The 23,875-nt window shown below is 44.6% G+C and overlaps 1 protein-coding gene across 5 annotated transcripts in view; it reads left to right on the top strand.

The window, feature by feature from the left end:
* Positions 1 to 22,785, top strand: part of LOC106595282 (rab-3A-interacting protein) — a 94,069-nt gene extending 71,284 nt beyond the window's left edge. For 4 of the 5 annotated variants that reach the window (XM_082964224.1, XM_082964228.1, XM_082964226.1 and 1 more), the window contains 3 exons: positions 11,552 to 11,651; positions 13,804 to 13,873; positions 20,740 to 22,785. In XM_082964224.1, the coding sequence (XP_082820350.1) occupies positions 11,552 to 11,651; positions 13,804 to 13,873; positions 20,740 to 20,822 (253 nt within the window). In that variant the 3' untranslated portion in view covers positions 20,823 to 22,785. The remainder of the gene's footprint in view (positions 1 to 11,551; positions 11,652 to 13,803; positions 13,874 to 20,739) is intronic. The other variant, XM_082964227.1, reaches the window with a different exon arrangement.
* The last annotated feature ends 1,090 nt before the right edge of the window (positions 22,786 to 23,875 follow it).

Here is a 23,875-nt window from a genome sequence, read left to right on the forward strand (position 1 = left end):
TGACGACTACCCCAGTTAACACGCTGACGACTACCCCAGCTCACACGCTGACGACTACCCCAGTTAACACGCTGACGACTACCCCAGTTAACACGCTGACGACTACCCCAGCTAACACGCTGACGACTACCCCAGTTAACACGCTGACGACTACCCCAGTTAACACGCTGACGACTACCCCAGCTAACACGCTGACGACTACCCCAGTTAACACGCTGACGACTACCCCAGCTAACACGCTGACGACTACCCCAGTTAACACGCTGACGACTACCCCAGTTAACACGCTGACGACTACCCCAGTTAACACGCTGACGACTACCCCAGCTAACACGCTGACGACTACCCCAGCTAACACGCTGACGACTACCCCAGTTAACACGCTGACGACTACCCCAGCTAACACGCTGACGACTACCCCAGCTAACACGCTGACGACTACCCCAGTTAACACGCTGACGACTACCCCAGTTAACACGCTGACGACTACCCCAGTTAACACGCTGACGACTACCCCAGTTAACACGCTGACGACTACCCCAGCTAACACGCTGACGACTACCCCAGCTAACACGCTGACGACTACCCCAGCTAACACGCTGACGACTACCCCAGCTAACACGCTGACGACTACCCCAGCTCACACGCTGACGACTACCCCAGCTCACACGCTGACGACTACCCCAGCTCACACGCTGACGACTACCCCAGTTCACACGCTGACGACTACCCCAGTTCACACGCTGACGACTACCCCAGCTCACACGCTGACGACTAGCCCAGCTCACACGCTGACGACTAGCCCAGCTCACACGCTGACGACTAGCCCAGCTCACACGCTGACGACTAGCCCAGCTCACACGCTGACGACTAGCCCAGCTCACACGCTGACGACTAGCCCAGCTCACACGCTGACGACTAGCCCAGCTCACACGCTGACGACTAGCCCAGCTCACACGCTGACGACTAGCCCAGCTAACGACTACCCCAGCTAACACGCTGACGACTACCCCAGCTAACACGCTGACGACTACCCCAGCTCACACGCTGACGACTACCCCAGCTCACACGCTGACGACTACCCCAGCTCACACGCTGACGACTACCCCAGTTCACACGCTGACGACTACCCCAGTTCACACGCTGACGACTACCCCAGTTCACACGCTGACGACTACCCCAGTTCACACGCTGACGACTAGCCCAGCTCACACGCTGACGACTAGCCCAGCTCACACGCTGACGACTAGCCCAGCTCACACGCTGACGACTAGCCCAGCTCACACGCTGACGACTAGCCCAGCTCACACGCTGACGACTAGCCCAGCTCACACGCTGACGACTAGCCCAGCTCACACGCAAACGACTACCCCAGCAAACGACTACCCCAGCTAACACGCAAACGACTACCCCAGCAAACGACTACCCCAGCTAACACACTAACGACTACCCCAGCTAACACACTAACGACTACCCCAGCTAACCTCTATGGGCTAGGTGGGACGCTTGCGTCCCACCTACTCAACAGCCAGTTGAATCCTGTGGCGCGTTATTCAAATCCTTAGATATGCTATTACTTCAATTTTTCAAAAATATGACTATTTTACACCATTTTAAAGACAAGACTCTCGTTAATCTAACCACACTGTCCGATTTCAAAAAGGCTTTACAACGAAAGCAAAACATTAGATTATGTCAGCAGACTACCCAGCCAGAAATAATCAGACACCCATTTTTCAAGCTAGCATATAATGTAACATAAACCCAGAAGACAGCTAAATGTAGAACTAACCTTTGATGATCTTCCTCAGATGACAATCTTAGGACATTATGTTATACAATACATGCATGTTTTGTTCAATCAAGTTCATATTTATATCAAAAACCAGCTTTTTACATTTGCATGTGACTAGCATGTGACTAGCATTCCCACCGAACACTGCCGGTGAATTTACTAAATTACTCACGATAAACGTTCACAAAAAGCATAACAATTATTTTAAGAATTATAGATACAGAACTCCTCTATGCACTCGATATGTCCGATTTTAAAATAGCTTTTTGGTGAAAGCACATTTTGCAATATTCTCAGTAGATAGCCCGGCATCACAGGGCTAGCTATTTAGACACCCAGCAGGTTTAGCACTCATCAAAGTCAGATTTACTATAAGAAAAATGTTCTTACCTTTGTTGTCTTCGTCAGAATGCACTCCCAGGACTTCTACTTCAATAACAAATGTTGGTTTGGTCCAAAATAATCCATCGTTATATCCAAACAGCGGCGTTTTGTTCGTGCGTTCTAGACACTATCCTAAAGGCTAAATAAGGGTGACGAGCATGGCGCAATTCGTGACCAAAAAATTCTAAATATTCCATTACAATATTTCGAAGCATGTCAACCGCTGTTTAAAATCAATTTTTATGCCATTTTTCTCATAAAAAAGCGATAATATTCCGACCGGGAATCTGCGTTTAGATAAACAGACAAAGGAAAACAAACCATTCGGTCGAAGCGGGCACGCGCCTAAGCCCATAGTACTCTGAGTGGCCACTTGCCAAAAGCGATAAAGTGTTTCAGCCAGAGCCTGCCTCGATATCGTTCAACGTTTTCCCGGGCTCTGAGACCCTATGGAAGACGTAGGAAGTGTCACGTTATTGCACAGATCCTGAGTCTTCAATAAAAAGAGCCAAGATGAAACACTACTTCTCAGACAGGCCACTTCCTGCTTGAAATCTTCTCAGGTTTTGGCCTGCCATAGGAGTTCTGTTATACTCACAGACACCATTCAAACAGTTTTAGAAACTTTAGGGTGTTTTCTATCCAAAGCCAATAATTATATGCATATTCTAGTTACTGGGCAGGTGTAGTAACCAGATTAAATCGGGTACGTTTTTTTATCCAGCCGTGCAAATACTGCCCCCTATCCCCAACAGGCTAACACACCAACGACTACCCCAGCTAACACACCAACGACTACCCCAGCTAACACACCAACGACTACCCCAGCTAACACACCAACGACTACCCCAGCTAACACACCAACGACTACCCCAGCTAACACACTAACGACTACCCCAGCTAACACACTAACGACTACCCCAGCTAACACACTAACGACTACCCCAGCTAACACACTAACGACTACCCCAGCTAACACACTAACGACTACCCCAGCTAACACACTAACGACTACCCCAGCTAACACACTAGCGACTACCGCTGCTCATTGTTTACAAAAATTCAGGGTGCAGGGTTTGTAGTGAGTAGGCTGGTACTACTACTACTACTACTACTACTACTACTACTACTACTACTACTACTACTACTACTACTACTACTACTACTACTATAGACAGACAGATGAAAGATGTGCAATTCTCTGCAAAGTTGACAGGAATTATCAGTAACCATCATACAGTTGTCTATATCATTCATTCACCCTACCGTTTTCTCTTCAGCTCTTCATTTTGTTCACTGCTATTTTCTGTATGTGCCTCAGTCACATTCTAACATGTTCCTCCACTGTTCCCTCTGTTTAATATGCCTCACATTCTAACATGTTCCTCCACTGTTCCCTCTGTTTAATATGCCTCACATTCTAACATGTTCCTCCACTGTTCTCCATGTTCCCTCTGTTTAATATGCCTCACATTCTAACATGTTCCTCCACTGTTCCCTCTGTTTAATATGCCTCACATTCTAACATGTTCCTCCACTGTTCTCCATGTTCCCTCTGTTTAATATGCCTCACATTCTAACATGTTCCTCCACTGTTCTCCATGTTCCCTCTGTTTAATATGCCTCACATTCTAACATGTTCCTCCACTGTTCTCCATGTTCCCTCTGTTTAATATGCCTCACATTCTAACATGTTCCTCCACTGTTCCCTCTGTTTAATATGCCTCACATTCTAACATGTTCCTCCACTGTTCTCCATGTTCCCTCTGTTTAATATGCCTCACATTCTAACATGTTCCTCCACTGTTCCCTCTGTTTAATATGCCTCACATTCTAACATGTTCCTCCACTGTTCCCTCTGTTTAATATGCTCACATTCTAACATGTTCCTCCACTGTTCTCCATGTTCCCTCTGTTTAATATGCCTCACATTCTAACATGTTCCTCCACTGTTCTCCATGTTCCCTCTGTTTAATATGCCTCACATTCTAACATGTTCCTCCACTGTTCCCTCTGTTTAATATGCCTCACATTCTAACATGTTCCTCCACTGTTCTCCATGTTCCCTCTGTTTAATATGCCTCACATTCTAACATGTTCCTCCACTGTTCTCCATGTTCCCTCTGTTTAATATGCCTCACATTCTACAGCCCCACGCCCCTGTGCCTCCTCCAGCCCCTGTTCCCTCTGTTTAATATGCCTCACATTCTAACATGTTCCTCCACTGTTCCCTCTGTTTAATATGCCTCACATTCTCAGCCCCACGCCCAGCCCTGTTGCCTCCCACTGTTCCTCCACTGTTCCCTCTGTTTAATATGCCTCACATTCTAACATGTTCCTCCACTGTTCTCCATGTTCCCTCTGTTTAATATGCCTCACATTCTAACATGTTCCTCCACTGTTCTCCATGTTCCCTCTGTTTAATATGCCTCACATTCTAACATGTTCCTCCACTGTTCTCCATGTTCCCTCTGTTTAATATGCCTCACATTCTAACATGTTCCTCCACTGTTCCCTCTGTTTAATATGCCTCACATTCTAACATGTTCCTCCACTGTTCTCCATGTTCCCTCTGTTTAATATGCCTCACATTCTAACATGTTCCTCCACTGTTCCCTCTGTTTAATATGCCTCACATTCTAACATGTTCCTCCACTGTTCCCTCTGTTTAATATGCCTCACATTCTAACATGTTCCTCCACTGTTCTCCATGTTCCCTCTGTTTAATATGCCTCACATTCTAACATGTTCCTCCACTGTTCTCCATGTTCCCTCTGTTTAATATGCCTCACATTCTAACATGTTCCTCCACTGTTCCCTCTGTTTAATATGTCTCACATTCTAACATGTTCCTCCACTGTTCTCCATGTTCCCTCTGTTTAATATGCCTCACATTCTAACATGTTCCTCCACTGTTCCCTCTGTTTAATATGCCTCACATTCTAACATGTTCCTCCACTGTTCTCCATGTTCCCTCTGTTTAATATGCCTCACATTCTAACATGTTCCTCCACTGTTCTCCATGTTCCCTCTGTTTAATATGCCTCACATTCTAACATGTTCCTCCACTGTTCTCCATGTTCCCTCTGTTTAATATGCCTCACATTCTAACATGTTCCTCCACTGTTCTCCATGTTCCCTCTGTTTAATATGCCTCACATTCTAACATGTTCCTCCACTGTTCTCCATGTTCCCTCTGTTTAATATGCCTCACATTCTAACATGTTCCTCCACTGTTCTCCATGTTCCCTCTGTTTAATATGCCTCACATTCTAACATGTTCCTCCACTGTTCTCCATGTTCCCTCTGTTTAATATGCCTCACATTCTAACATGTTCCTCCACTGTTCTCCATGTTCCCTCTGTTTAATATGCCTCACATTCTAACATGTTCCTCCACTGTTCTCCATGTTCCCTCTGTTTAATATGTCTCACATTCTAACATGTTCCTCCACTGTTCCCTCTGTTTAATATGCCTCACATTCTAACATGTTCCTCCACTGTTCCCTCTGTTTAATATGCCTCACATTCTAACAACATGCTCCTCGACTTACACTACATGACCAAAAGTATGTGGACACCTGCTAGTCGAACGTCTCATTCCAAAATCATAGGCATTAATATGTAGGTGCTGCTAACAGCCTCCACTCTTCTGGGAAGTCTTTCCACTAGATGTTGGAACATTGCTGCTATAACAGCCTCCACTCTTCTGGGAAGGCTTTCCACTAGATGTTGGAACATTGCTGCTATAACAGCCTCCACTCTTCTGGGAAGGCTTTCCACTAGATGTTGGAACATTGCTGCTATAACAGCCTCCACTCTTCTGGGAAGTCTTTCCACTAGATGATGGAACATTGCTGCTATAACAGCCTCCACTCTTCTGGGAAGTCTTTCCACTAGATGTTGGAACATTGCTGCTATAACAGTCTCCACTCTTCTGGGAAGGCTTTCCACTAGATGTTGGAACATTGCTATGGGGGACTTTCATTCAGCAACAAGAGCGTTAGTGAGGTCGGGCACTGATGTTGGGCGATTAGGCCTGACTCGCAGTCGGCTTTCCAATTCATCCCAAAGGTGTTTGATGGGGTTGAGGTCAGGACTCTGTGCAGGCCAGTCAAGTTCTTCCACACCGATCTCGACAAACTATTTCTGTATGTACCTCTCTTTGTGCACGGGGGCATTGTTATGCTGAAACAGGAAAGAGCACTATGCATTCAGGCATTGCACATTTTGGGCTTGTGTGCGGCTGCTCGACCATGGAAACCCATTTCATGAAGCTCCTGACGAACAGTTCTTGTGATGATGTTGCTTCCAGAGGCAGTTTGGAATTCGGTAGAGAGTGATGCACCCAAGGACAGACTTTTTTTTTAACGCGCTACCCACTTCAGCTCTCGACGGTCCCTTTCTTGTGAGCTGGTGTGGCCTACCACTGTGTTTCTCCTAAACGTTTCCACTTCACAATAACAGCACTTACAGTTGACCTGGGCAGCTCTAGCAGGGCAGACATTTGACGAATTGACTTGTTGAAAAGGTGGCATCCTATGACTGTGCCACTTTGAAAGTCACTGAGCTCTTCAGTAAGGCCATTCTACTACCAATGTTTGTCTATGGAGATTGCATGGCGGTGTGCTCAGTTTTCTACACCTGTCAGCAACGGGTGTGGTTGAAATAGCTGAATCCACTGATTTTAAGGGGTGTCCACATACACTATATATAGAAAAGTATCTCTGTGTTTAATATGCTCTCCTTCTGCTCTGTCTACAATATGACTCAGTAATCATCTCTCTAGGATCCTAGGGGGGGATTACAATGTACTGAAACTGCTATCCTCCTTCCTCACCCAACCGTGACCAATCAGAATCCACCGCTGACAATTTACTTCCTGATAATGTCTCTGGCCTTGGTTAGAATATTGGGTGGATTAAAGGAGATTATTTGTTCAAGTTGGGAGGAAGCAGAGAGAATTGGGGGAATGATGTTTTTGTTCTCAGTGGTTCGGTGTCTGTGTGAGGGGAATACAATGTGTTTACCCAAAGACCTCATTCATTCTGATTCCACCCTGCTCTCTCACCATTTCTTTCATTCTTCCTCAATATGTCTCTCCCCCTCACTGTGTGTCTCTCCCCCTCACTGTGTGTCTGTCTCTCCCCCTCTGTGTGTCTCTCTCCCCCTCACTCTGTGTGTCTCTCTCCCCCTCACTGTGTGTCTGTCTCTCCCCCTCACTCTGTGTGTGTCTCTCCCCCTCACTGTGTGTCTGTCTCTCCCCCTCACTCTGTGTGTGTCTCTCCCCCTCACTGTGTGTGTGTCTCTCCCCCTCACTCTGTGTGTCTCTCTCCCCCTCACTGTGTGTCTGTCTCTCCCCCTCACTCTGTGTGTGTCTCTCCCCCTCACTGTGTGTCTGTCTCTCCCCCTCACTCTGTGTGTGTCTCTCCCCCTCACTCTGTGTGTGTCTCTCCCCCTCACTCTGTGTGTCTCTCCCCCTCACTCTGTGTGTCTCTCCCCCTCACTCTGTGTGTCTCTCCCCCTCACTCTGTGTGTCTCTCCCCCTCACTCTGTGTGTCTCTCCCCCTCACTCTGTGTGTGTCTCTCCCCCTCACTCTGTGTGTCTCTCCCCCTCACTCTGTGTGTCTCTCCCCCTCACTCTGTGTGTCTCTCCCCCTCACTCTGTGTGTCTCTCCCCCTCACTCTGTGTGTCTCTCCCCCTCACTCTGTGTGTGTCTCTCCCCCTCACTCTGTGTGTGTCTCTCCCCCTCACTCTGTGTGTGTCTCTCCCCCTCACTCTGTGTGTGTCTCTCCCCCTCACTCTGTGTGTGTCTCTCCCCCTCACTCTGTGTGTGTCTCTCCCCCTCACTCTGTGTGTGTCTCTCCCCCTCACTCTGTGTGTGTCTCTCCCCCTCACTCTGTGTGTGTCTCTCCCCCTCACTCTGTGTGTGTCTCTCCCCCTCACTCTGTGTGTGCTCTCCCCCTCACTCTGTGTGTCTCTCCCCCTCACTCTGTGTGTGTCTCTCCCCCTCACTCTGTGTGTGTCTCTCCCCCTCACTCTGTGTGTGTCTCTCCCCCTCACTCTGTGTGTGTCTCTCCCCCTCACTCTGTGTGTGTCTCTCCCCCTCACTCTGTGTGTGTCTCTCCCCCTCACTCTGTGTGTGTCTCTCCCCCTCACTCTGTGTGTGTCTCTCCCCCTCACTCTGTGTGTGTCTCTCCCCCTCACTCTGTGTGTGTCTCTCCCCCTCACTCTGTGTGTGTCTCTCCCCCTCACTCTGTGTGTGTCTCTCCCCCTCACTCTGTGTGTTCTCTCCCCCTCACTCTGTGTGTGTCTCTCCCCCTCACTCTGTGTGTCTCTCCCCCTCACTCTGTGTGTGTCTCTCCCCCTCACTCTGTGTGTGTCTCTCCCCCTCACTCTGTGTGTGTCTCTCCCCCTCACTCTGTGTGTGTCTCTCCCCCTCACTCTGTGTGTGTCTCTCCCCCTCACTCTGTGTGTGTCTCTCCCCCTCACTCTGTGTGTGTCTCTCCCCCTCACTCTGTGTGTGTCTCTCCCCCTCACTCTGTGTGTGTCTCTCCCCCTCACTCTGTGTGTGTGTCTCTCCCCCTCACTCTGTGTGTGTCTCTCCCCCTCACTCTGTGTGTCTCTCCCCCTCACTCTGTGTGTGTCTCTCCCCCTCACTCTGTGTGTGTCTCTCCCCCTCACTCTGTGTGTCTCTCCCCCTCACTCTGTGTGTGTCTCTCCCCCTCACTCTGTGTGTCTCTCCCCCTCACTCTGTGTGTGTCTCTCCCCCTCACTCTGTGTGTGTCTCTCCCCCTCACTCTGTGTGTGTCTCTCCCCCTCACTCTGTGTGTCTCTCCCCCTCACTCTGTGTGTGTCTCTCCCCCTCACTCTGTGTGTGTCTCTCCCCCTCACTCTGTGTGTCTCTCCCCCTCACTCTGTGTGTCTCTCCCCCTCACTCTGTGTGTCTCTCCCCCTCACTCTGTGTGTGTCTCTCCCCCTCACTCTGTGTGTGTCTCTCCCCCTCACTCTGTGTGTCTCTCCCCTCACTCTGTGTGTGTCTCTCCCCCTCACTCTGTGTGTGTCTCTCCCCCTCACTCTGTGTGTGTCTCTCCCCCTCACTCTGTGTGTGTCTCTCCCCCTCACTCTGTGTGTCTCTCCCCCTCACTCTGTGTGTCTCTCCCCCTCACTCTGTGTGTCTCTCCCCCTCACTCTGTGTGTGTCTCTCCCCTCACTCTGTGTGTGTCTCTCCCCTCACTCTGTGTGTGTCTCTCCCCCTCACTCTGTGTGTGTCTCTCCCCCTCACTCTGTGTGTGTCTCTCCCCCTCACTCTGTGTGTGTCTCTCCCCCTCACTCTGTGTGTGTCTCTCCCCCTCACTCTGTGTGTGTCTCTCCCCCTCACTCTGTGTGTGTCTCTCCCCCTCACTCTGTGTGTGCCCCCCCCTCGGGTCTCCCCCTCACTCTGTGTGTCTCTCCCCCTCACTCTGTGTGTGTCTCTCCCCCTCACTCTGTGTGTCTCTCCCCCTCACTCTGTGTGTGTCTCTCCCCCTCACTCTGTGTGTGTCTCTCCCCCTCACTCTGTGTGTGTCTCTCCCCCTCACTCTGTGTGTGTCTCTCCCCCTCACTCTGTGTGTGTCTCTCCCCCTCACTCTGTGTGTGTCTCTCCCCCTCACTCTGTGTGTGTCTCTCCCCCTCACTCTGTGTGTGTCTCTCCCCCTCACTCGTGTGTGTCTCTCCCCCTCACTCTGTGTGTCTCTCCCCCTCACTCTGTGTGTGTCTCTCCCCCTCACTCTGTGTGTGTCTCTCCCCCTCACTCTGTGTGTGTCTCTCCCCCTCACTCTGTGTGTGTCTCTCCCCCTCACTCTGTGTGTGTCTCTCCCCCTCACTCTGTGTGTGTCTCTCCCCCTCACTCTGTGTGTGTCTCTCCCCCTCACTCTGTGTGTGTCTCTCCCCCTCACTCTGTGTGTGTCTCTCCCCCTCACTCTGTGTGTGTCTCTCCCCCTCACTCTGTGTGTGTCTCTCCCCCTCACTCTGTGTGTGTCTCTCCCCCTCACTCTGTGTGTGTCTCTCCCCCTCACTCTGTGTGTCTCTCCCCCTCACTCTGTGTGTCTCTCCCCTCACTCTGTGTGTGTCTCTCCCCCTCACTCTGTGTGTGTCTCTCCCCCTCACTCTGTGTGTGTCTCTCCCCCTCACTCTGTGTGTGTCTCTCCCCCTCACTCTGTGTGTCTCTCCGCCTCACTCTGTGTGTGTCTCTCCCCCTCACTCTGTGTGTCTCTCCCCCTCACTCTGTGTGTCTCTCCCCCTCACTCTGTGTGTCTCTCCCCCTCACTCTGTGTGTGTCTCTCCCCCTCACTCTGTGTGTGTCTCTCCCCCTCACTCTGTGTGTGTCTCTCCCCCTCACTCTGTGTGTGTCTCTCCCCCTCACTCTGTGTGTGTCTCTCCCCCTCACTCTGTGTGTGTCTCTCCCCCTCACTCTGTGTGTGTCTCTCCCCCTCACTCTGTGTGTGTCTCTCCCCCTCACTCTGTGTGTGTCTCTCCCCCTCACTCTGTGTGTCTCTCCCCCTCACTCTGTGTGTGTCTCTCCCCCTCACTCTGTGTGGTCTCTCCCCTCACTCTGTGTGTGTCTCTCCCCCTCACTCTGTGTGTGTCTCTCCCCCTCACTCTCTCTCTCTGTCTCTGTGTGTGTCTCTCCCCCTCACTCTGTGTGTGTCTCTCCCCCTCACTCTGTGTGTGTCTCTCCCCCTCACTCTGTGTGTGTCTCTCCCCCTCACTCTGTGTGTGTCTCTCCCCCTCACTCTGTGTGTGTCTCTCCCCCTCACTCTGTGTGTCTCTCTCTGTCTCTCCAGCATGCTTCTCTTCTAGCTCTGTTCAGTAGTATTTTCCTGACTGCCTTCTTTTTCATAATTTCTCCATTTCTTTTCTTTTCTGTTATTTCTCTCTGTCGTTCACACGGGTGGTTGAAGGCCTGAGGTAGTCATGTCAATTCTCACTTTCCCTCCCTCCCTCCCTGCCTCCCTCCCTCCCTCCCCACCCACTCCTTTTCTTCCATCTGCACTGTTTTCTCTCCATCCCTCCCTCCCTCCCTCCCTCCCTCCCTCCCTCCCTCCCTCCCTCCCTCCCCACCCACTCCTTTCCTTCCATCTGCACTGTTTTCTCTCCATCCCTCCCTCCCTCCCTCCTCACCCACTCCTTTCCTTCCATCTGCACTGTTTTGTCTCTCCTCCATCCCTCTTTCCATTCCTTAAACATGAGCAGTCCAGTTAGGCTGGCTAGGCCTAGTCTTTCAACGTGCTGTTATGTTGAGCATTAGATGATTAGACATTCATCTGTTTTCAGGGTAATACTGGACCTCTTTCTTACCACTATCTCTCTGTTTCTTGTCTCTCCTCACAGAAAGTGTGCCCTTAGTGGCCAGACCAAAACCTGCAAGCACAGAATCAAGTTTGGTGATTCCAGCAACTATTACTACGTGTCTCCTTTCTGTCGTTATCGGGTGAGTTTTACCAGGTCTACAGCACTCTCATTTATCAACCTGTAATTCACTACGACGTCTACAGCACTCTCATTTATCAACCTGTAATTCACTACGACGTCTACAGCACTCTCATTTATCAACCTGTAATCCTCACTACGACGTCTACAGCACTCTCATTTATCAGACCTGTAATTCACTACGACGTCTACAGCACTCTCATTTATCAACCTGTAATTCACCCTACGACGTCTACAGCACTCTCATTTATCAAGCCTGTAATTCACTACGACGTCTACAGCACTCTCATTTATCAACCTGTAATTCACTACGACGTCTACAGCACTCTCATTTATCAGACCTGTAATTCACTACGACGTCTACAGCACTCTCATTTATCAACCTGTAATTCACTACGACGTCTACAGCACTCTCATTTATCAGCCTGTAATTCACTACGACGTCTACAGCACTCTCATTTATCAGCCTGTAATTCACTACGACGTCTACAGCACTCTCATTTATCAACCTGTAATTCACTACGACGTCTACAGCACTCTCATTTATCAACCTGTAATTCACTACGACGTCTACAGCACTCTCATTTATCAGCCTGTAATTCACTACGACGTCTACAGCACTCTCATTTATCAACCTGTAATTCACTACGACGTCTACAGCACTCTCATTTATCAGCCTGTAATTCACTACGACGTCTACAGCACTCTCATTTATCAACCTGTAATTCACTACGACGTCTACAGCACTCTCATTTATCAACCTGTAATTCACTACGACGTCTACAGCACTCTCATTTATCAACCTGTAATTCACTACGACGTCTACAGCACTCTCATTTATCAGCCTGTAATCCCCTACGACGTCTACAGCACTCTCATTTATCAGCCTGTAATCCCCTACGACGTCTACAGCACTCTCATTTATCAGCCTGTAATTCACTACGACGTCTACAGCACTCTCATTTATCAGCCTGTAATCCCCTACGACGTCTACAGCACTCTCATTTATCAGCCTGTAATCCCCTACGACGTCTACAGCACTCTCATTTATCAGCCTGTAATCCCCTACGACATCTACAGCACTCTCATTTATCAGCCTGTAATCCCCTACGACGTCTACAGCACTCTCATTTATCAGCCTGTAATTCACTACGACGTCTACAGCACTCTCATTTATCAACCTGTAATCCCCTACGACGTCTACAGCACTCTCATTTATCAGCCTGTAATTCACTACGACGTCTACAGCACTCTCATTTATCAGCCTGTAATTCACTACGACGTCTACAGCACTCTCATTTATCAGCCTGTAATTCACTACGACGTCTACAGCACTCTCATTTATCAGCCTGTAATCCCCTACGACGTCTACAGCACTCTCATTTATCAGCCTGTAATTCACTACGACGTCTACAGCACTCTCATTTATCAGCCTGTAATCCCCTACGACGTCTACAGCACTCTCATTTATCAACCTGTAATCCCCTACGACGTCTACAGCACTCTCATTTATCAGCCTGTAATTCACTACGACGTCTACAGCACTCTCATTTATCAGCCTGTAATCCCCTACGACGTCTACAGCACTCTCATTTATCAGCCTGTAATTCACTACGACATCTACAGCACTCTCATTTATCAGCCTGTAATCCCCTACGACGTCTACAGCACTCTCATTTATCAGCCTGTAATTCACTACGACGTCTACAGCACTCTCATTTATGAACTTGTAATTCCCCTACGACGTCTACAGCACTCTCATTTATCAACCTGTAATCCCCTACGACGTCTACAGCACTCTCATTTATCAGCCTGTAATTCACTACGACATCTACAGCACTCTCATTTATCAACCTGTAATCCCCTACGACGTCTACAGCACTCTCATTTATCAGCCTGTAATCCCCTACGACGTCTACAGCACTCTCATTTATCAACCTGTAATCCCCTACGACGTCTACAGCACTCTCATTTATCAGCCTGTAATTCACTACGACGTCTACAGCACTCTCATTTATCAGCCTGTAATTCACTACGACGTCTACAGCACTCTCATTTATGAACTTGTAATTCCCTGCATGAGAAAAGGATTTCAGTCCACCATCTAATGTTTCACCAGTCTAGACATTTAACCTTGATCTCTCTCTCTCCAGATCACGTCAGTTTGTAACTTCTTTACCTATATCCGCTACATCCACCAAGGGCTGGTCAAGCTGCAGGACGGTGAGATCAGCTAGCAGTGCATTTCCTGTAATGCTGCAGCCATGTTGTTTTGCCTACAGTCACATGTGAATGCACTTTATCTTTAGTGGTTTTAGCTAATGTGAAGCATTGGATGGATCCATGGATGGATCCATGGATGGATGTGTTAGCAGAAACCACAGTACATGGCCACATGCATAAGTCATGTAGAGTAGTGTGTCTTATGGACCCAGTGGTGCTGTAGATTGGACTAACTCAGCAGCTATCTGACATGTTGGAATCCTATTAGCATAGAAATGGAATACCTAGAATGGGTATCCCCATTCACCACCACATTCTGATTCTATTTCTATGTCCATTACCGTAGAGGGTGGAGGCTCATCAGTCACACAGCTCATTTAGAGAAGTCTCCTCAAGGTTACAGACTAGCACAAGAACGCCATTGTTTTTCAATAGAGGATACGAGTTCGGAGCCACGTAATGATGCTTTTAACGTAGCCACGGAGTGGCTGTTCTAGCATTTTGTCGTTTATAGGATTCCCACAATCTTCAACAGTAGCTGTACTGGCAGTGTTTAGTCTCCAGTTGTCATGCTGACAATGTCTCTACAGTATAGTCAGAATGTGTCATCTCTACAGTATAGTCAGAATGTGTTATGTGTCTCTACAGTATAGTCAGAATGTGTTGTAATGTGTCTACAGTATAGTCAGAATGTGTTATGTATCTCTACAGTATAGTCAATGTGTCATGTGTCTCTACAGTATAGTCAGAATGTGTTGTTATGTGTCTACAGTATAGTCAGAATGTGTTGTAATGTGTCTACAGTATAGTCAGAATGTGTTGTTATGTGTCTCTACAGTATAGTCAGAATGTGTTGTTATGTGTCTCTACAGTATAGTCAGAATGTGTTGTAATGTGTCTCTACAGTATAGTCAGAATGTGTTATGTGTCTCTACAGTATAGTCAGAATGTGTTGTAATGTGTCTCTACAGTATAGTCAGAATGTGTTGTTATGTGTCTCTACAGTATAGTCAGAATGTGTTGTAATGTCTCTCTACAGTATAGTCAATGTGTTATGTGACTCTACAGTATAGTCAGAATGTGTTGTAGTCTCTACAGTATAGTCAGAATGTGTTATGTGTCTCTACAGTATAGTCAGAATGTGTTGTAATGTCTCTACAGTATAGTCAGAATGTGTTGTAATGTCTCTACAGTATAGTCAGAATGTGTTGTTATGTCTCTACAGTATAGTCAGAATGTGTTGTTATGTGTCTACAGTATAGTCAGAATGTGTTATGTGTCTCTACAGTATAGTCAGAATGTGTTGTAATGTCTCTACAGTATAGTCAGAATGTGTTATGTGTCTCTACAGTATAGTCAGAATGTGTTATGTGTCTCTACAGTATAGTCAGAATGTGTTATGTGTCTCTACAGTATAGTCAGAATGTGTTGTTATGTGTCTCTACAGTATAGTCAGAATGTGTTATGTGTCTCTACAGTATAGTCAGAATGTGTTGTTATGTCTCTACAGTATAGTCAGAATGTGTTGTAATGTGTCTACAGTATAGTCAGAATGTGTTGTTATGTGTCTCTACAGTATAGTCAGAATGTGTTGTTATGTCTCTCTACAGTATAGTCAGAATGTGTTATAATGCGTCTACAGTATAGTCAGAATGTGTTGGTATGTGTCTACAGTATAGTCAGAATGTGTTGTAATGTCTCTACAGTATAGTCAGAATGTGTTATGTCTCTACAGTATAGTCAGAATGTGTTGTTATGTGTCTCTACAGTATAGTCAGAATGTGTTATAATGTGTCTACAGTATAGTCAGAATGTGTTATGTGTCTGTACAGTATAGTCAGAATGTGTTATAATGTGTCTACAGTATAGTCAGAATGTGTTATGTGTCTCTACAGTATAGTCAGAATGTGTTGTTATGTATCTCTACAGTATAGTCAGAATGTGTTGTAATGTCTCTCTACAGTATAGTCAATGTGTTATGTGACTCTACAGTATAGTCAGAATGTGTTGTAGTCTCTACAGTATAGTCAGAATGTGTTGTAGTCTCTACAGTATAGTCAGAATGTGTTGTTATGTGTCTACAGTATAGTCAGAATGTGTTATGTGTCTCTACAGTATAGTCAGAATGTGTTGTAATGTCTCTACAGTATAGTCAGAATGTGTTATGTGTCTCTACAGTATAGTCAGAATGTGTTGTTATGTGTCTACAGTATAGTCAGAATGTGTTACGTGTCTCTACAGTATAGTCAGAATGTGTTGTAATGTGTCTACAGTATAGTCAGAATGTGTTGTTATGTGTCTCTACAGTATAGTCAGAATGTGTTATGTGTCTACAGTATAGTCAGAATGTGTTGTTATGTGTCTACAGTATAGTCAGAATGTGTTGTTATGTGTCTACAGTATAGTCAGAATGTGTTGTTATGTGTCTCTACAGTATAGTCAGAATGTGTTGTAATGTCTCTCTACAGTATAGTCAATGTGTTATGTGACTCTACAGTATAGTCAGAATGTGTTGTAGTCTCTACAGTATAGTCAGAATGTGTTGTAGTCTCTACAGTATAGTCAGAATGTGTTGTTATGTGTCTACAGTATAGTCAGAATGTGTTATGTGTCTCTACAGTATAGTCAGAATGTGTTGTAATGTCTCTACAGTATAGTTAGAATGTGTTATGTGTCTCTACAGTATAGTCAGAATGTGTTGTTATGTGTCTACAGTATAGTCAGAATGTGTTACGTGTCTCTACAGTATAGTCAGAATGTGTTACGTGTCTCTACAGTATAGTCAGAATGTGTTGTAATGTGTCTACAGTATAGTCAGAATGTGTTATGTGTCTCTACAGTATAGTCAGAATGTGTTATGTCTCTACAGTATAGTCAGAATGTGTTATGTGTCTACAGTATAGTCAGAATGTGTTGTTATGTGTCTACAGTATAGTCAGAATGTGTTGTTATGTGTCTCTACAGTATAGTCAGAATGTGTTTTTATGTGTCTCTACAGTATAGTCAGAATGTGTTGTTATGTCTCTACAGTATAGTCAGAATGTGTTGTTATGTGTCTCTACAGTATCGTCAGAATGTGTTGTAATGTGTCTACAGTATAGTCAGAATGTGTTGTTATGTGTCTCTACAGTATAGTCAGAATGTGTTATGTCTCTCTACAGTATAGTCAGAATGTGTTATAATGCGTCTACAGTATAGTCAGAATGTGTTGGTATGTGTCTACAGTATAGTCAGAATGTGTTGTAATGTCTCTACAGTATAGTCAGAATGTGTTGTTATGTGTCTCTACAGTAAAGTCAGAATGTGTTATGTGTCTCTACAGTATAGTCAGAATGTGTTTTTATGTGTCTCTACAGTATAGTCAGAATGTGTTGTAATGTCTCTCTACAGTATAGTCAATGTGTTATGTGACTCTACAGTATAGTCAGAATGTGTTGTTATGTATCTCTACAGTATAGTCAGAATGTGTTGTTATGTATCTCTACAGTATAGTCAGAATGTGTTGTTATGTCTCTCTACAGTATAGTCAGAATGTGTTGTTATGTCTCTCTACAGTATAGTCAGAATGTGTTGTTATGTGTGTCTACAGTATAGTCAGAATGTGTTGTAATGTGTCTACAGTATAGTCAGAATGTGTTGTGTCTACAGTATAGTCAGAATGTGTTGTTATGTGTCTCTACAGTATAGTCAGAATGTGTTATGTGTCTCTACAGTATAGTCAGAATGTGTTATGTGTCTCTACAGTATAGTCAGAATGTGTTGTAATGTGTCTACAGTATAGTCAGAATGTGTTGTTATGTGTCTCTACAGTATAGTCAGAATGTGTTATGTCTCTACAGTATAGTCAGAATGTGTTATGTGTCTACAGTATAGTCAGAATGTGTTGTTATGTGTCTACAGTATAGTCAGAATGTGTTGTTATGTGTCTACAGTATAGTCAGAATGTGTTGTTATGTGTCTCTACAGTATAGTCAGAATGTGTTGTAATGTCTCTACAGTATAGTTAGAATGTGTTATGTGTCTCTACAGTATAGTCAGAATGTGTTGTTATGTGTCTACAGTATAGTCAGAATGTGTTACGTGTCTCTACAGTATAGTCAGAATGTGTTACTGTCTCTACAGTATAGTCAGAATGTGTTGTAATGTCTCTACAGTATAGTCAGAATGTGTTATGTGTCTCTACAGTATAGTCAGAATGTGTTATGTCTCTACAGTATAGTCAGAATGTGTTATGTGTCTACAGTATAGTCAGAATGTGTTGTAATGTCTCTACAGTATAGTCAGAATGTGTTGTTATGTGTCTCTACAGTATAGTCAGAATGTGTTGTATGTGTCTCTACAGTATAGTCAGAATGTGTTATGTGTCTCTACAGTATAGTCAGAATGTGTTGTTATGTGTCTACAGTATAGTCAGAATGTGTTATGTGTCTACAGTATAGTCAGAATGTGTTGTAATGTGTCTCTACAGTATAGTCAGAATGTGTTGTAATGTGTCTACAGTATAGTCAGAATGTGTTGTTATGTGTCTCTACAGTATAGTCAGAATGTGTTGTTATGTGTCTCTACAGTATAGTCAGAATGTGTTGTTATGTGTGTCTACAGTATCGTCAGAATGTGTTATGTGTCTACAGTATAGTCAGAATGTGTTGTAATGTATCTCTACAGTATAGTCAGAATGTGTTGTAATGTGTCTACAGTATAGTCAGAATGTGTTGTAATGTATCTCTACAGTATAGTCAGAATGTGTTGTAATGTGTCTCTACAGTATAGTCAGAATGTGTTGTAATGTGTCTCTACAGTATAGTCAGAATGTGTTGTAATGTCTCTCTACAGTATAGTCAATGTGTTATGTGACTCTACAGTATAGTCAGAATGTGTTGTAGTCTCTACAGTATAGTCAGAATGTGTTGTAGTCTCTACAGTATAGTCAGAATGTGTTGTAATGTCTCTACAGTATAGTCAGAATGTGTTGTAATGTCTCTACAGTATAGTCAGAATGTGTTGTTATGTGTCTACAGTATAGTCAGAATGTGTTATGTGTCTCTACAGTATAGTCAGAATGTGTTATGTGTCTCTACAGTATAGTCAGAATGTGTTGTAATGTCTCTACAGTATAGTCAGAATGTGTTATGTGTCTCTACAGTATAGTCAGAATGTGTTGTGTCTCTACAGTATAGTCAGAATGTGTTGTAATGTCTCTACAGTATAGTCAGAATGTGTTATGTGTCTCTACAGTATAGTCAGAATGTGTTGTTATGTCTCTACAGTATAGTCAGAATGTGTTGTTATGTGTCTCTACAGTATAGTCAGAATGTGTTGTAATGTGTCTACAGTATAGTCAGAATGTGTTGTTATGTGTCTCTACAGTATAGTCAGAATGTGTTATGTCTCTCTACAGTATAGTCAGAATGTGTTATAATGCGTCTACAGTATAGTCAGAATGTGTTGGTATGTGTCTACAGTATAGTCAGAATGTGTTGTAATGTCTCTACAGTATAGTCAGAATGTGTTATGTCTCTACAGTATAGTCAGAATGTGTTGTTATGTGTCTCTACAGTATAGTCAGAATGTGTTATGTGTCTACAGTATAGTCAGAATGTGTTGTGTCTGTACAGTATAGTCAGAATGTGTTTATGTGTCTACAGTATAGTCAGAATGTGTTATGTGTCTCTACAGTATAGTCAGAATGTGTTGTTATGTATCTCTACAGTATAGTCAGAATGTGTTGTTATGTTCTCTACAGTATAGTCAGAATGTGTTATGTGTCTCTACAGTATAGTCAGAATGTGTTGTTATGTCTCTCTACAGTATAGTCAGAATGTGTTGTATGTGTCTCTACAGTATAGTCAGAATGTGTTGTAATGTGTCTACAGTATAGTCAGAATGTGTTATGTGTCTACAGTATAGTCAGAATGTGTTGTTATGTGTCTCTACAGTATAGTCAGAATGTGTTATGTGTCTCTACAGTATAGTCAGAATGTGTTGTAATGTGTCTCTACAGTATAGTCAGAATGTGTTGTAATGTCTCTCTACAGTATAGTCAATGTGTTATGTGACTCTACAGTATAGTCAGAATGTGTTGTAGTCTCTACAGTATAGTCAGAATGTGTTGTTATGTGTCTACAGTATAGTCAGAATGTGTTGTAATGTCTCTACAGTATAGTCAGAATGTGTTGTAATGTCTCTACAGTATAGTCAGAATGTGTTATGTGTCTCTACAGTATAGTCAGAATGTGTTATGTGTCTACAGTATAGTCAGAATGTGTTGTAATGTGTCTCTACAGTATAGTCAGAATGTGTTGTAATGTGTCTACAGTATAGTCAGAATGTGTTGTAATGTGTCTCTACAGTATAGTCAGAATGTGTTGTTATGTGTCTCTACAGTATAGTCAGAATGTGTTGTTATGTGTCTCTACAGTATAGTCAGAATGTGTTGTTATGTGTGTCTACAGTATCGTCAGAATGTGTTATGTGTCTACAGTATAGTCAGAATGTGTTGTAATGTATCTCTACAGTATAGTCAGAATGTGTTGTAATGTGTCTCTACAGTATAGTCAGAATGTGTTGTAATGTGTCTCTACAGTATAGTCAGAATGTGTTGTAATGTGTCTCTACAGTATAGTCAGAATGTGTTATGTGTCTCTACAGTATAGTCAGAATGTGTTGTAATGTGTCTCTACAGTATAGTCAGAATGTGTTGTAATGTGTCTCTACAGTATAGTCAGAATGTGTTGTAATGTGTCTCTACAGTATAGTCAGAATGTGTTGTAATGTGTCTCTACAGTATAGTCAGAATGTGTTGTAATGTTTATGCTCTCTTCTATCCAATCCTCTTTCCTCCCTCCATCTCCTTTCCTGTTCTCTAGCAGAACAGATGTTCTGGGAAGTCATGCAGTTGAGGAAAGAGATGAGTTTTGCTAAGCTGGGCTACTACAAGGAGGAACTGTGACCAACCAATCACGATCCAGAACAGAGGGAGGCGTGTCGGAATCTCAACCTATCATCAGACGCACTCCCGTGAGGGACAAGATAGCTCTCCAATCATCCTACCCTCCTGGCTCTCAGAAGGAAGAAGGACCGCCCCAACGCTCCTCATCGCCACCCCCTTCCAATCTCTCATCCAATCACGTGTCATTTCAGGAGACTCCTCCCATCCTCTCTTCAATACCTACTAGCATATGACTTAGAATGCATGCCCCTACCAATAACAGTGAGTAGTTATTCAGGATGTAAGGGGATTGGTAGATCAGACTGACTGATCTGCCAATAACAGTGAGTAGTTATTCAGGATGTAAGGGGATTGGTAGATCAGTCAGTCTGCAGTCTGTCTGGAACATGACCATTGTTTGTCATTCTGATTGGTCTGCTAGTATGCATATTGGAACAGAGAGGAAGTGCTCTGAACCCAACTGGTGCTTCCCAAATTGCACCCTGTTCACTGTAGTGCACGACTTGTGGCCCCTATGGGCAAAAGTGGTGCACTAAATATGGAATAGGGTGCCATTTGGGACACCGGACAAGTGTAAATCGAGGCACTCCGTCCGTCCATCCATCCATCTGTGGTTATTCTATCCATCTATCTCCAGTCCATATTTAAAACCAGAGGACAGTAACTATGGTGACGACCACGCTGCTCTATGTAACTTGACTCCATTATTATATGTAAGAAACGCTGAATGAGCTCTTCTGTCCACACTACAAGGCTGAGTCACAAATGGCACCCTATTCCCTATATAGTTAACTACTGTAGTAGTGCAATATGCACAGCAGGGGTTCCCAACCTTGTTTTATTATTGTTTATTGAGATTGTCTTTATTAAATACAACACCAGCTTAATTTTGTTTCATTTGAGGGACCTAGCAAAATGTCTCATGACTTATTTTAGGTAGACAATTTATTTATTTTATTTTGTGTTTTTTATTTAACCTTTTATTTAACTAGGCAAGTCAGTTAAGAACAAATTCTTCTTTACAATGACGGCCTACTAAGGCCAAACCCCCTAACCCTGACGACGCTGGGACAGTTGTGCTCCACCCTATGGGACTCCCAATCACGTCTGGTTGTGATACAGCCTGGAATCGAACCAGGGTCTGTAGTGACTCCTCGACCATTGAGATGCAGTGCCTTAAACAGCAGCGCCACTCTGGAGCCCCTATGATGATGATAATAATAGATCGATAAGGAAAATAAATAGGCTAGACCTGATTTCCCCAAATGTTTTATATGAACCCTCAATTTAATTCTGCATATTCTATTTTACAGGAAATGATTAGATCAATTGATAGCGACAGAGTCACACATTGTATAAGATTACTTTACAAGCAAAGTCCAATTTCTTTGACTCCTCAACTTTAGAAGGTCGTAGCTCAGCTTCTCAATGTCAGAGAGACGAAGCAAATATGTTCCCATGTGCATCAGAGTCGCGTCTTCCTCTCGTCATTTTACTACTTGTTTCAAGCCTAATGCATTGCGGAGTTACACTTCGTTTTAGATCGGAAGGTCCCGTGCCCTCCCATATGGTTGGGACCCGTGATGTAGAGAATAGGTGCTGTTTGGGAGCAGCAGATGAGCAGGATTCTGTTGCGTTCTCTCCAATACAAGGACTTTAGAAGAATCTGTACAAATGTTTTGAAGGTTTTAGAAAACACATCGATGATGAGGAAGAACATTCTCTCTGGCTTTTTAGTTCTTTACCAACCCTTAGTTAGAAGTATGTAGCTGTGTCGTCATGTGTGTCGTGGTGTGTGTGTGTGTGTGTGTGGTCTGTGAACGTTCCAATCTCTTTACCTTCTCCTGGTTTTCCATCCTTTCATCCCTCCATTCCTCTGTTAACATTCCAACTCCAAGCTTTCCTCAATTTATTTTAGTGCCTTTCTGGAACACACTGAATTAAAAATGGTTTACCTCTGGAATCAACGTGTCTGTTTTTGAAGATATAATCTGTTGTCCCAAACACACTAAGGGTAAAATTGTCAGGACACAATTCTACTGCATATAAAAGCAGATATCCAAATTGTTCAGTACATTCTGCATGTTGCCCATGCTTTGTCTTATAGAAGTAGGGCAACTTATCTGGTACCAGACTCTTCCTGTTAATGGTTCTCCTGCCTGCCACGTCTCTGGGCCTTCAACTGGATTGGAAATCTTGATGAAATGTCCTTTTTTATACAGTAGGTTTGACGATGTTACTGTTTCAATATGTTTGCAATTCTGCTGCATTTAAAAATGTGAATTTGTTGTCGTCTATCACAATCACAGTTTATCAGTATAGATTCAACACTCCCACCAGCCTCCTCTGCAGTATAGATTCAACGCTATAAACTTTATTATCTTGGACTGAACACAATTATACTGCATATAAAATACTTCCTGGTTCAATACCCATGTAGTGCGTCCCAAATGGTACCCTATTCCCTATATAGTGCACTACTCTAGAGCCCTATTCCCTATATATTGCACTACTTTAGAGCCCTATATACGTAGTGCACTACTTTTGACTAGAGCCCTATTCCCTATATAGTGCACTACTTTTGACTAGGGTACATGCATGTAGGGCTCTGGTCAACAGTAGTGCTCTCTATAGGGCAGTGGTTCCCAACCTTTTTTGGTTACTGTACCACCAACGTAAATATTCTCTTCCCAGAGTACACATGTAGTACCCACTCGTGTGCTTTTTAGCAGTAACCCTATGGTCTCATGAGTCTTCTCATGTACCCCCTGTGGATAGGCCAAGTACCCCCCCCCCCCCCCCCCCAGGGGTCCTAGTAGCCCTAGATGGGAACCACTGGTCTAGGGAATAGGAACCACTGGTCTAGGGAATAGGATGCATTTGGGATGCCTTCCCCCTGTATCTCTGTGCTCTGACGTAGACGGTGTACTGAGATATGACTGTATTGTCGTCCCAGTGTTCCCTAGTGGAAACGAGTGGAAAGGGCTTGGGCAGAGACAGCTATCCCTCCATCTGCTCCTCTTCAACCTAACTTCCGGTCCCCCTGAAGAGGT

Source organism: Salmo salar, chromosome 17 (assembly GCF_965601325.2).
Source record: "Salmo salar chromosome 17, fSalSal1, whole genome shotgun sequence".
Lineage (NCBI taxonomy): Eukaryota > Metazoa > Chordata > Actinopteri > Salmoniformes > Salmonidae > Salmo > Salmo salar.